Source organism: Drosophila yakuba, chromosome 3L (assembly GCF_016746365.2).
Source record: "Drosophila yakuba strain Tai18E2 chromosome 3L, Prin_Dyak_Tai18E2_2.1, whole genome shotgun sequence".
Lineage (NCBI taxonomy): Eukaryota > Metazoa > Arthropoda > Insecta > Diptera > Drosophilidae > Drosophila > Drosophila yakuba.
Window position 1 is genome coordinate 22,709,367 of NC_052529.2, and position 13,107 is coordinate 22,722,473.

A 13,107-nucleotide genomic window follows, 5' to 3' on the forward strand; every position below is an offset into this window, starting at 1 on the left:
ATGAAAGTGAGCATTTGACAATGCAGCCCTCTTCCCCGGCCCCCGACTGCAGTCCTGTAGCTGTGTACCCATGGGAATCGCCAATTTATTTGTCACTCTCACTCGACCCTGGGGGCACTCCCCCCTATCTGTCCCAAGTCCATGTCCTGCGTCTCCCAGTCCATTAGTCCAGAGTTGGTGTCCTTTGTTGACTTCATTCAGTTTTGCGGTACATTTGATTTGTATTTCGCTCTGCTTCCCTCGCTTTGTTTCTTCATTGGCATTTTGTGCTTTCCTGATTTTCCCAGCAGCCATGGAGAGCCAAAATCGATTCCCGCCCTCCCCCGATATCCTTTACTTTTCTCCCTTCGAATTGTCATCATTATGGCATTGATATGTGTGAAATACGTGTGAAAGGGGTAATGACGGCAAAGAATTCGGGTTAAGCAGAATTATTTGATATACAACACATGCAATAATTGGTCAGGATGGGGTGGGTGTTGCCTGAATATCCGGATGATTCTGGTGTGCAGAAAATCGGAAAATCGGGAGGATGCTAATGCGTTAGAAAGTAATCTCTTCAGGTTTAATTTCCACATAAGTCGCACGCAAAGACAATCGGAGGTGTCGCCCGAGAACTCTATTAAAAATCTTTTAGAGCTCTTAAGTATGAAGAAAATGATAAAGAGAGGTGGCTGCCGGTAGACAGACAATGCACCTGACTGGAGGACCTCCAGCGGGAGCACTCGGTGCACCGGAGCAGCAGCCTGGGAAACAACACGGAACGCTGCAGTGGATGAAGATATTTATTTTAGGGATAAAAGGAATTCAGTAGGGCTTAAAAGTGCGGATGAGTGCCACTTCACGAGCAGCGCAAGGAGCACGCGGCGAGAGCGAAGGAGCGACTAAGGAGACAGTCAAGACGAGCAGGACACACACGAGCGACAATGACAAGGACCAAGATGGCACAATGGGTCCGCGGAGCAGGAGGGGCTCGGGGGAAGTGGAAAAGGGCGTGCGAAAAGCGCTCAAGAAAACACCGAAGAGTTGAAAATGACGTTAAAGTAAACAAGATGAAAATTAAAAGCCCCGAGGACAACAGAGAGAAAAGCCGGAAAACAAAAGCGAGCTGCAAAGCGGGCAGGGGCAGAGGCAGAGGCAGAGGCTCGCGGCCTGGTGTCGGGATTTGATTTAAAAATGGAGTGGCATTTAAATAAAAATCTTGTTGCATATTTACAGCCGCTCAACCAATCACGAACGTAGAGAGAGCGATGAAGGGCAAGGGCCGAGAGCAATTTGAGTGCAGCTTAATTGTCACTCCCAACGGTTGGACGGACCTCTCGGCCCTGTCGGCTTTTGACCCCCTCGGGCACCCTTTCTTTCATTTTCCATTGCCCGTTTTGGCGACTTTTGTGTGCTCTCTTTGAATAATTTAAAAGTGCCAAAAAGTATGCAAATGTTTTTTTCGTTTCGCTCGCCACGCTGACCCACGCCCCTGGCAGTTGACCCGCTCCAGAAAGCCCATCCGGCTCAGTTGAAACCCACGTCTCCGCACCTGTTCCAAGCGAAAGTCCCAAGTTGCCTTTTTTTTTGAGCTGGAGATTGCACTTCTGTTCTGAACGTGCTTCGTGGATTGGACTGCAATCTGGACACGGAATCAACCCACACCCAGATCCGGTCGCTAAAGCACAAGCTTCATATCGGCAATTTTCCGTAATGCCCTACATGTGACATACCAAACTAGGATACTATTATAATTCCAGCTCTTTTTCAAGCCCTTCTCAGGCCGAGCGGCCTTCAATCAGACACGAAGAACCGGCGCCCGTTCCCCGGACCATTCGCCATGACACATTTGAATGCAAATTTATGCAAAACGTGTCAATGTGCTAACAACAAAAACAAACGGGTGCTGCTCTAACGTGTGACCCAAGCTGAAAAAGTGCAAGAAAATCATCGCAATATAATCCAAATCCACATCAGAGCCGACTGACTCACTGACTGACTGACTGACGTACGTGGCAAGTCAACAAGGGGCGAAGCTATATGCCAGTTTCTGGGTACTCGGCGATTCTTCTGCTCGTGCCTGATTGACGTGACCACCGCTCACTGCGCTCTCTAATCCGTTAATAGAAACATTAACGAGGCATTTTCCGAAAATTATTTCGGGCACGCGATACGACCAGCCTTTCCATTGCAACACCATCCCATCCCATCCCAGCGCACCCCTTCCCCGCTCATCTATTTTAGCGCGGTTCAGCTGGGCTCGTGGAAGTCAACTCAAGCCGCTCTTCAGAACGTCAGTCAAGTTCAAAGTGCAGTGGCTGGTACAGTGCCCGCTGCAAGTCAGCCACCGCTCAGGTCGGGTAATGGGAAGTCTTTTCGCTTCGCTTTAATTTCCCGTCGATCGTTAACCCTTCGGCCGTGAGTGGGTGTGAGTGTGAGTGTGAGGGGGTCTTCGTTTCGAGCTTGGGGTGGACTGCTACACCGGCTCCTTCACAACTGTGGCAATCAGTGCACGTCATGGACTGGTGGTTGCTTCCAGTTCAAGCAGCCCGAAATAATTGCATTGTAATGTGCAAAGTGTCTGCCACGCAGCAGTCAGCCGGCCCCCACCCATCCTGCAGTGTTTGCATGTCGGGCTGTTGTAATTTTTGCACGTTCATCTATGCCAGTGTGTTGTGTTTGCTGGATGTGCGCACACTTCAAGCAGCCACTGTTCCTCCAGGAGTGTGTGTGTCTGTGTCGGTAATTTCCAATCTCACTTTGCAATCGCTTTACAACATTTTGCTTTTATTTTATGCCAAAAGCGCTGCTAGCAACTTTTGATAGACCCACCCCTTCCTTTATGGCTCCCCGCTGCACTCCCATTTTATTGCAGTTTACTATTTATGTGTCTGCTGCAATTATAACGTAAACTAGTTGAGTGCCACAGTGGGACCCTTCGTCCAGTAAAGCTCGGTTAACTATCTAAAAGGAAACACCGCTGCATCCACTGTGCCAGTTTCGCTCTGGCCATCGCATTTAAACGTAGCAGTACAACTTACTGCTAATTAGTTTTAGATCGATGACCAACGACGTGTGGAATTTTTAGAGCCACGTTCGTAACCGCAGGCGGGAGGCAGGGGTCTTAGGGACCCCTACTGCCATTGCAATAGTAGAACGGCGCCCTGCAAGTGGTAATCTTAAAAACTCAAATAGAAGCAATATAAGTGAGTATCTATAGCAGTTGTAATAGCCGAAGAGAGAAGTACTAAAGTGCGGATCATATCTCTCAACGATCTTGTGCTGCAAACTGGCTGATACTGTAGTAACTGAAAATCATTACATTCAGAAATTCATTACTTTATCCCTTACACCAATGACGAAGAATGCTTGTTTTGTGTAATATTAGCAAATGCACATATTTACACACATAGGGAGATCAACAGAAAAACCTTTACCTTTATTTTGTGTAACCTAATTTCTATATATTTTCAGGGCGAATGAATTGAAATACCGCAGACTACTGACGAGCAAGCCAATTTCTCAATCTCGGCGGGCTTTGTGCCTCTTTTATGGCCGTGTCGTGGTATTTGGGCTTGCCTTTTGTTCGCCGCAGCACTAAAATGTAATAAAATAAAGTGTCGGGGATTTTCGGTTTCCGCTTGGATTCCCTGATTGCAGGAGGAGACAGGTATCCGTAACTCCTGCTCGGAAAGGGCGGCGCAGAGGCCGCAAGCACGCCAATGGTGTGAAGTATGCAAAAAAGGAAACTAAAGCGGACCCAGCAAAAATCGATTGAAAAAATTCCGGCGAATCAGGATTGCATTGCGTGTGGATCCGAAAGGCGGCGAGGACTGGGCTGGCAATCCCATCTGGTGCGAGGCTGGTGTACAGTAAGTGCTCGTCCAGTCCCGTGAACGAGTCCTGCTCGCTCGTGTTTATAGATTTGCTTTTATTGTGCGGTATTTATTGCGGTATTCGCCGGCAGACTTTTTTCCGAGCAATTCTCGCTGCCCAAAATCGCGGCAAACTTCAAGCCGAGTGGCGGGCAATGGGACGGATAGTCAGTTGTTTTTGGGGGAGGAGACATAAGCCTCTTAAATTGGTTAGCCTTTTTCCGGCGCAATTTCTCTACTTCGTTTTCATTTCTGTGCCAAATTTTGGCTGTAAAACTTTGGCCCGCTCTGGTTATAAAAATTGTTAATTAAGTTAAGTTTGAAATGTTGTTTTACGGCTGTTCCGCACCCCTTTTTATGGGTGCGGTCGAAAATGAAGGCAATGAAACGGGTGTGCGATTTAATTTAATTCCCGACTGGATTTGCTTCTAGAATCCCTAGACACTGTGAATTGTAAATCGAAATTGGACTGTTGGCCGACCTCTTTTCGTTCGAATAGGCACGAATAAAACGCTCCTTGAGTCGCCCGGATTTTTTACCCAACCAACATAAAGACGATCTCATTGTTAGTTTTGGCAACATCATTAGGGACCTTCCCGACCCCCAGTTCAGCACCTGGCATGTGTGTTTACCTCAGCTCGCTCCCTCGTTTTGTTTGCTTGCTTACTCCGCCCATCGCAGGCGCAAATCCTGCAAATGGCGCATTGTGGTGCTTATCTTGCGGAGAAAGCAGAGAAAACGTAGAAAGCAGGGACCGCACCGCGGAGAAGTGCTTACATTTGCGCAAATGCAGCACAACAAACACAAGCAAACAAGGACAAACATTGGGAGCCGAGGAAGACGTTAGCTCTGTTATTTAAATAAATCGTTGCATACTTTGTGGCGCTCTTGCGTGGGTGGTGTTTCGTTGGGGGCGTATGGGGGCGTATGGAAATGGGGTGGCTCTGAAGTGGATACTGAGTAAAACTTTAAATCTCATTTGAATTATTATGGCGGAAAAAACCGCTCGACAGTTGCGATGTTCGCTCTTTGTCTGCATTCTGTTGCATACTTTATGGCGTTTTAAGTGCTGCGACGATTTGCAAATGCAGCAGAATGTGTAGTTGCTGCCACCGGGCTGTCGCTTGTTGCCTGTCAGTCGTAAAGCACCCAGTTAAATGAAACTATGCAACACTCACTCGACATTTTTTTCTGCTCCTGACCCATTTTCGTATGCCGCGTGACAGTAATTACAAAAGCGGCTGACAGCGGAGAAAAGGCCGATCATTTCGAATATGAGAGGCATTGGGCTTACGTTTCACCAATTCAGCGGTAAGCCGAGCTCGAAACATGCTAATTATCACCGGGAAGTGCTGGTCGAAATTTCAAGGGGACACCGAGCCCCCGGGATCCCAGCGTTGCGGAAGGTTTATCAAAATTATATTAAATGATAAATTATTAAAATGGCAAATGTGAAGGCATGTGCTCGTAGTTCACTCGATTTTCACTCTTACCGTAACTTATAGAAATACGGGTTGATTTCCATTAATTTCCACACGCCATTAGCTGCTCGTGCTATTTCGCGCAATTTCAGTGTGAACCTCAAGGGCTCGCGGGCAACTAACCGACAACTTCCAGCAGCCATAGCTACCGCTAGCCCACCGCCTACCCTCAGCATGGTGCAAGTCAGGATGCCACTTGATCATTAACTGCGAACTCCGGAGGTCGGAGGGACAGGAGCACGAGGCATGCCAAACGCGGTAGCTGCAATGTTTAACAGCTTCGAGCAGTTGCAAGCGTAAATCAAATGCCACATTTCGCAGTGGCAGCAACGCACCTCAGAAAGCCCCTCCACGCTTATTTTATTTGTAATTTTTAACAACTTGAAACTTGTGTGGATTGAACGGGCAGAAAGACATTCTACACGCACAAAAAATTTATGCAACATAGCTTTATGTACTCACACATCTCATACATTTTCGCGAACTAAGAAGAATAATCTCTTTCATCCTAATATTTGTATAGAATAAATAATATTACATTCTAATATAATATAACATTTGGAGTTTCATCGTGTATTTTTTCCATGTAGAAGAGGATGCATGGCCAAGGACTCTGCAACGCGTCACGCCCACATAACTGGCGGTCGAAAAGAGGGCGCATGGAGTATCCAATGGCGTGGCCGTGCAGGGGAAGTGTTGGCTCTTTGCTTGAAGATGGAACAGGGGAGCTGCAGCAGTTGGCTGCCAACTGTTGGATGGTGCTGCTGCACAAGCTCACACAATTTTGATTTACTATTTTGATTCCTGTTACTTTACTACCTGTTAGGAGGCAGCAGGAGCTCCCACGACGACTCATTGTGCAGCAGTCGTAGTCGGTTTTTTGATTTTATTGCTCCAATTGCTACATGTGCTACTAGTGCTCACCCCCCTATTACTTCCCAATAAATGGGTGGCACTCGGGAAGGCTTAATATTTTCCTCTCCGCTTTCCTTTAACTGTTTTAATTTATTGCGTTTGCAGAGGGTTTGAAGACTTCTGCGGCAACGCAGTAAAAATCTATACCGGTAAATAATTTGTGCCAAGACATTTATTCAAGAATCAGAGGATAAATGAAACTGTCCTCTGCAAGGTCTGCAGTGGAATAAAGTATCTTTAAATATTAAAGAAGCTCCATCCTGGACTCCCCTCCTATTCGTGTAATGATGGAAAAAGTCCTACAACAACTGCATACCAATAAAGCCCTAACAATCATATGCTGAAAGACTGGAGCTCCCCATTCTGATGCTTTCCACTGGAAAAGCTATTTCGTGCCGTCGTCCAGAGGGTTGACACCTGTTCTTGTATTGCTCCTGCTTTGGAGAAGTCGTATGCAAAACGCTTAACTACACATAAAATATACAAAACTAACTTAGTTCGCGGATATCGCAGGGCATAACTCATGGCCAGCCCACTCCACCTTGTTTCGCAGGGAACCCGTGGCAGCGTGTGTCCCTTGCAATTTGTAACCGACTGCACAAAAACAAAACAAGAAAGAGAGGAGAACTGATTCCTAGCAAACTTGGCAGTGGTCGTTGGCAGAGTTGGTCCTCAAACGGTATATGATCTAAGCATTGGCTTAACCGATAAATTGGGTTGGAAAATGGTGAGCTTAAGTAAGACCTTTAACTTGAATGAAAAGAGAACGCTATAGTCGAGTTCCCCGCCTATCTGTTACCCGTTACTTAGCTAATGGAGGAGCGAATGACAAACTTCAACACTTTTTGCTGCTTTGCGGGCGTTAGACTGGGCGCGTCAGCATGGGTTAATAAAATTGCATTGCGTCTAAGACTCTGGAGTCTACATGCTAGTTCCTGAGATCTCGACGTGTATACGGACCGATGGACAGACGGAAGGACAGACGGACATGGCCAGATCTTGCCGAGTGATCCTGATTATACTAAATATGTTCGCAAACGGTTCCTTCTGCCTGTTATCTGCCGAGTCTAGTATACCCTTTTACTCTACGAGTAACGGGTATAATAATTCCATCCTATTCAGATCTAGATCCGAATACGTATCGTATTTGATTTGATCTCAGGCGCCATTGCCGTGGACAGAGGTTTGATACCCTAAGCATTACCATATCAAAGATATGTATTCTTAAATCCCCACTACCAACTCACTCCGCTAATGGCAACTGCTGAGTGGATGCAACAAAGCGAGTGCACTCTGCGCGGAGTGCAGGGAGAAAAGGGTCCTTACTCTGTGGTAGGATGGTGGTGCGGTGGGTGCTGGTGCTGGTGCCTGGGGTGGTGCAGCTGTGCCGGGTTATGTATAAATTCATAAAGAGACCCACAGCAGCGAGAACGAGAAGAGAAAAGCGACGAGAACGACGACTGCGACTGCGGCAACATGTTGTAATTGCGTATTTTATAGATATGCGCGGTCCTTTCGAGAGAAGAAAGGAGTGGGCGGCTGTTGTATCTGCCATTCGCTCTGTTTGCTTTTGTTTGGTGCGGAAATGGCAGCCGGTGTGCAGCGAAATATGGCAGTAAAAACAACAACATCACGCATACGCCATGTTGCGCCATTTGAAGTTGTTGGCGTATACGTAATTTTTATTTTACAAGCAAACAAAAACGAAAAACGGGAATACAGAAAACATTCAGCGCTGAAAAATACATTCAAAGCCCAGGCAGCAACAAAAATGGCACACAGAGCACAGAGAAATTTTAATTGCTCAAAAAGCGATGACATCGGACGGCGGGCCAAAACACATGTGCATTTGTGCTGGTGGAGATCGGGGTCTACCAAAAACTAAATTTGTTTCCGTTATGGGGAACGTTCCTTTTTATGACTTTTAATTCAATCAAAGTTGAATGGAATTACGAAAGAATAACATCAATTATTATTTTTGTATGCTGTTTGTTTATCCAGATTCGTGTTTGTAGTGAAACATTATGTGGTTGTGGGGTCCTGAACCATTGAAAGAATAAAGTATAATCACTTGCATTCCTTTATTGAGGTGCTTCATGTTCCATGGCACATTTTTGCAACCGTTCTTAGTCCACACTTTTTAACCGACGCAAATTTGTGTACAGGTGGAAGAGAAATCCCGCTCCGAACAATAAAGGAATACACAAAAAGTCGCACGCAAATGCGCACTTACCTGCCCTACCCGTTCTATATCCTGTTTTGGAATGCTTTGTTGTGAGCATTATCAGCCATGTGTGAAAATCAGGACATGCGCGTCGGAGGAACGGCTTTGTTTGGGGCCGTTAAAATCCAATGATAATATAACCGACTCGACAGAGGAAAGCTCCTGGTTTTACTTTCCCTTACTTTTAATGTGATATTCATCAGCGCCAGTATTCCAGCGATGTCATTTAATGTGCAATGGCATTTGAGTGTGAATGTTTGGATAAGCATTTAGAATTTTTATACCCGTTACTCGTAAAGTAAAAAGGTATACTAGATTCGTTGAAAAGTATGTAACAGACAGAGGAAAGCGTTTCCGACCAGTATATTCAGAGTATATATATTCTTGATCAGGATCAGTAAAACACGATAGATTTGCAAAAAAAAAATTTTTTCCACTAGCTGAGTATCGGGTATCAGATAGTCGAGGAACTCGACTATAGCGTTCTCTTCTCTCATGTTTTTCTTATCGAATTTGGCCTATTATACTGCTTCGATTTGAACGCTAAGTTCTCTTTCAAAAAAATTTAAAATTAAAAAAACATTATAAATTATGCACAATGTAATTATTCCCAACAATCCCTCAATGCAACTTTACTGCCCATTGATAGCATACACCCACCTCGAGCTGCTTTGCGATGGAGTCTATAGGGCTGATCTATATTACAAATACAAGGACGTGCTAACTTTCGTAAATGAGCCTTATAAGATCTGCTACTACAACCAGGATTGGCATTATTTACTCTTTGTGAGCTTCAACGACTCTCGAACATCACGATCCAGCTGGCCGATGAACTCGATTTCTTTTGTGGAGTCAGTAAATCGCCTTTGATAGTGTTTGGCACCCAGTTTTTCTGCCACAAGAACTTAATGAGCTACGTGAATGACTTGTTATACGAGTGCACCAATCCAAGAGCTCTGCGCTTCTTCAATTTGGAGTGGAAGGGAAAGGCTACAATTGATTATGGTGCAAAATTGAAGGCAAAAAACGGGTCTGCTACGGGAATCTCTGATTTTGAAACCCTTCTGGCCTGCCTGGTATGCGTCTTGCTTCAAAGACTAGAAGTGCTGTCAACCAATAATTTCGAAATTCAAGTAATCTATTAGTTTGAAGCAAAATGCGGTTGTGCTCCATGTTCGTACTCCTCTACATAGTTCCTAAGCTGGAGAATCCCAAGAACGGATGTGACTCTACAGAAGTGTTGGGAATGAAAGGATCCTCAGCTCCACTAACCACGCAATCAACTATCTCCCAAGGGCGCCAGAATAAAGAGCTGTTTCGCACACTGTTCAAAATTTGTCCCAAGTGAATTTGTGCCCATATCTAACAATAAAATTTAGGAAATACAATAAATATTCCATTTGCGATACAGAGCCCTTTAAAAATATAAAGTTAATGACTCCGTTTAAAGTCCTTTCCCATGCAGCTACCCGCAAGTGTTGAGCTTTGTGGGAGCACCACAGGCCAATTTGGCGGCAGTCCATATAAGCACATAAATTATGCCAACGCCAATGACAATGACGACAATGAAATGTGATGCTCCCCATTCTCCTCACTCCACCGAATCTCCGGCTGTGTGCGTAAAATGGCAGTTAGCTGAGCCTGTGTGATGCTGCTGTCCATGCCTGCATCTGGCTGCCATTGTTTGGATGTCTAAAATTTCATGCCACAACAGCAACTACAGCAACTACAATGGACTCGCTGAACTTCTAGTCGGCGAGGACCCGCCCATTTTGTTTACCAGAGTAAAATAAGCAGCTTCGAGATAATGCATGCAATCACGGGGCAAACGAGGGGGTTGATGTGGACGCGGATTATGTGGCAGGATAGAAGAGCCGCAGATGAAGTCTTGAAGTTGTGGTTGCCTGGCCCGGCGCGGCATTAAGCGACAATATAACTATTCGGAACCATTTTATTGACATAGTAAAATACCAAAATATCGCGATAGGAGAAGGGGGATTACGGGCACAAGAAGGGGGACAGCCGCAGGGAGCTTAGCGCGAGGTTCAGCCTCACTAGTCCTCCTGATATTGCTTTTCATGTAGGCAATTGCCACCGAAATGGGCGGCGATCCTTTCGAGCACGGCTTCTTGGCACACGCATTGTACAGGTCTAAGGTGTAACGGAACGGATAGTTGAGACAGTGCATCTGCTCGACCTCCGTGTTCGGCTCTATGAAGTTGCGCCCGTCGCAGTAGAACTTGCCGTTGTGCATAACCACCGTGTAGCAAGCGAAGAGCGGTGAGTCGTAAAAGGAGATGAGCAGGTAGGACGGCTCGTTGGTGTCGGGCCGCTTCCAGATGGCGTACGGGGTCCCGATGGCCGGGATGCGGTCCTTGTGCTGCAGCCGAATCTCCTCTATGTAGCTGCTGTGACACACGTACTGCAGGATGTAGCCCTCGAGGAAGGTGCAGTTCTGGTCCTTGCATGCTGCAGGCGCTGGTCCGAGGATGAGCAGGAGCAGCAGGAAGGGCACTGGCCGGAACAGCGGGCGCGGGGGATGGGGCGTGAGCTGGGGCGGCGGTAAAGTCGTAGTCGAAGGCGGTGGGCTGCAGGCCGGGCGCAGGGCGTGCCGAGGATGCTGTGTTTGCTTTGTATGCTGAGGAGGACGGAGCGACGGACGGTCGATCCACTTGTTATTCAGACTTCGTGCGCTTGAGAGGCGCACTGGCATTGCTTATAGGCAAATGATTCTTTGATCATTTTCGAAAAATTTGATGGGAATTTCCAGGAGAATAAAAACGGTTCCGATCACTTGTCCCCCGCTTGACAGAAGATTCTCTAGTTGCCCCCGGCCCTGCGTTTGGCATCCGCCTAGCATCGACTTCATTAGGAAAGTTAATGTCCCAGGATCCAAGACCAAGTCCTGGCTGCCCGAGAGGAAATATCCCGATTGGGAACCCGCCGCGCATACAAAATGGCGACACGATCGAACTTCGTAGCCGGCGACAGGCCACAGTGCTCCATTAGGTCCCGCACGTAGGAGAAGGAGAACTCGAAGCAGTGGATACTCTCGGGTCGAATGTGGATACCAGGCTCCTCGGAGTCCGCGCAGTGGAGGCAGTTGAGACTCAGGCTAACATTCTCACACGGCGAAATGGGCGACTCATAAAAGGAGATCAGCAACTCCAAACCAGGCCGTCGTCTCCACCAAAGCCAGTAGGGCACGTCGGCCCTGAGCCAAATGTCTCGATAGTTCAGCTTGAGGTCGGTGCTGTATTCGGCCTTGCAAACCAAGGTAAATGGAATTTCGTTTTCTAGCATAAAGTGGCAGGAGTCGAAGGAGGCCTCGGAAGAGGCCAGAAGAAATGCCATCGGGAGCAGCCACAGTTTCCATGTCATTGCTTTATAGATCGGTGTACATGGGGTATGGAATGTAGAAATATAGACTAATAAATCATGGCTGATATTTTGAAAGCGACGCTTCTTCTAGCCCAACAATTCATTGATAATTTTCATTTTTACATTCAATTTAGATTTTATTAAATATGAGCTCTTTTCAGTTTAGGTACAAGACTTTTATGTTAGTAAATGATTACCGCACACACAGAAAGGAGCAGTTTTCCCAGCAGACTTGTTGTACTTGCATCATTCTTTTGTAAATCGGAACTTTCTACATTAATCGCGGCGTAGTGAAGGATCGGCTTCTTGGTAATGTCCCCTCCCTCACTTATGTTTTGGCCCAGACAGTGCCTCCGCAGCTCATTCGTGTAGCGCAGACCGAAGGAAAAGCAGTGAAGGGTAGATGGTTTCACAAAAATAATATATTCGTTAGTTTCATTCGTGGCTAGAAAGGATCGGCCAAGATCCTTCCCGCCTGCCTGCAGCTCGATGGTATCGAAGTCTGTAAACATAATGGTGTAAAACGACACAAGGAGAGTGGAGTCGTCCTCTTTGCTCTGCCAAACGCTGTAGGGCGTGTCGGCAGGAGCTCGGTGATCCCGAAACATTGTAGACATATCCTCCGAAACATTGCCCTTGCACACGTACCTAAAAGGGACGTTGATCGCGAAGTTGCAATTCCCAGTGCTGTGTATGGCACGAATTTTAAAGAAGTGCGCCAAGAATAGGATCGATATTCCAAGAAAGGTAAAGTATAAGCTCATTACAATGAATTTATTAAAGACTAATTACGGGTTTCCAAATTTAAACAAAAATGACATTATCCTCACGGCTTTAAGGATCCGGATTGGTTTTTCTATATTGAGTTGATTATAAGGTTTCCGTCCGTCTGTCCGTCCGTATGAACATAGAGGTTTCAGGAACTATAAAAGATAGAAAGTTGAGATTCAACATGCAGATTCCAAAGATATAGACGCAGCGCAAGTCTGTAGACCCATGTTGCCACGTCCACTCTAATGCCCACACCGCCTAAAGTTGACACGCACACACTTTTGAGAAATGTTTTGATATTTTTTAATTTTTTTGTAATCTTGTAAATTTCTATCGATTTGCTAAACAATGCTTTGCGTCGCCCACCCTAACGCCCACCATAATTGCCACGCCTAAACTATTGAAAAATGTTTATATATTTTTTAACATTTTTGTTAATCTTGTAAATATCTCTCGATTTGCTCGGTAAGTGTAGCAT

At 46.1% G+C, this 13,107-nt stretch overlaps 5 protein-coding genes across 5 annotated transcripts in view; 1 reads left to right on the forward strand and 4 right to left on the reverse strand.

Moving 5' to 3' along the window:
• The window catches only part of LOC6539326 (putative mediator of RNA polymerase II transcription subunit 19), a 154,072-nt gene that overhangs the window by 26,209 nt on the left and 114,756 nt on the right, over positions 1-13,107 (reverse strand). The gene's annotated exons all lie outside the window — the stretch shown is intronic.
• LOC26535155 lies at positions 8,956-9,883 on the forward strand. The gene is given in 3 exon segments (XM_039374327.2): positions 8,956-9,279; positions 9,282-9,618; positions 9,620-9,883. Coding segments are annotated over 3 exon segments (606 nt in total). The 5' UTR covers positions 8,956-9,068; the 3' UTR covers positions 9,678-9,883.
• Positions 10,411-11,306, reverse strand: LOC6535151. Its single transcript, XM_015195567.3, has one exon. The coding sequence runs from the start codon at positions 11,188-11,190 to the stop codon at positions 10,429-10,431; it is 762 nt and encodes a 253-aa protein (XP_015051053.1). The 5' UTR covers positions 11,191-11,306; the 3' UTR covers positions 10,411-10,428.
• LOC26535585 lies at positions 11,211-11,999 on the reverse strand. The gene has a single exon (XM_015195566.3). The coding sequence runs from the start codon at positions 11,856-11,858 to the stop codon at positions 11,355-11,357; it is 504 nt and encodes a 167-aa protein (XP_015051052.1). The 5' UTR covers positions 11,859-11,999; the 3' UTR covers positions 11,211-11,354.
• Positions 11,983-12,723, reverse strand: LOC26536210. The gene has a single exon (XM_015195565.3). It carries the CDS (start codon positions 12,620-12,622, stop codon positions 12,041-12,043), a length of 582 nt encoding a protein of 193 aa, XP_015051051.1. The 5' UTR covers positions 12,623-12,723; the 3' UTR covers positions 11,983-12,040.

Bases quoted from the DNA above. Each gene is read 5' to 3' on its own strand.
- LOC6535151 (XM_015195567.3), bottom strand. From the start codon at position 11,190: ATGCCAGTGCGCCTCTCAAGCGCACGAAGTCTGAATAACAAGTGGATC.
- LOC26535585 (XM_015195566.3), bottom strand. From the start codon at position 11,858: ATGACATGGAAACTGTGGCTGCTCCCGATGGCATTTCTTCTGGCCTCT.
- LOC26536210 (XM_015195565.3), bottom strand. From the start codon at position 12,622: ATGAGCTTATACTTTACCTTTCTTGGAATATCGATCCTATTCTTGGCG.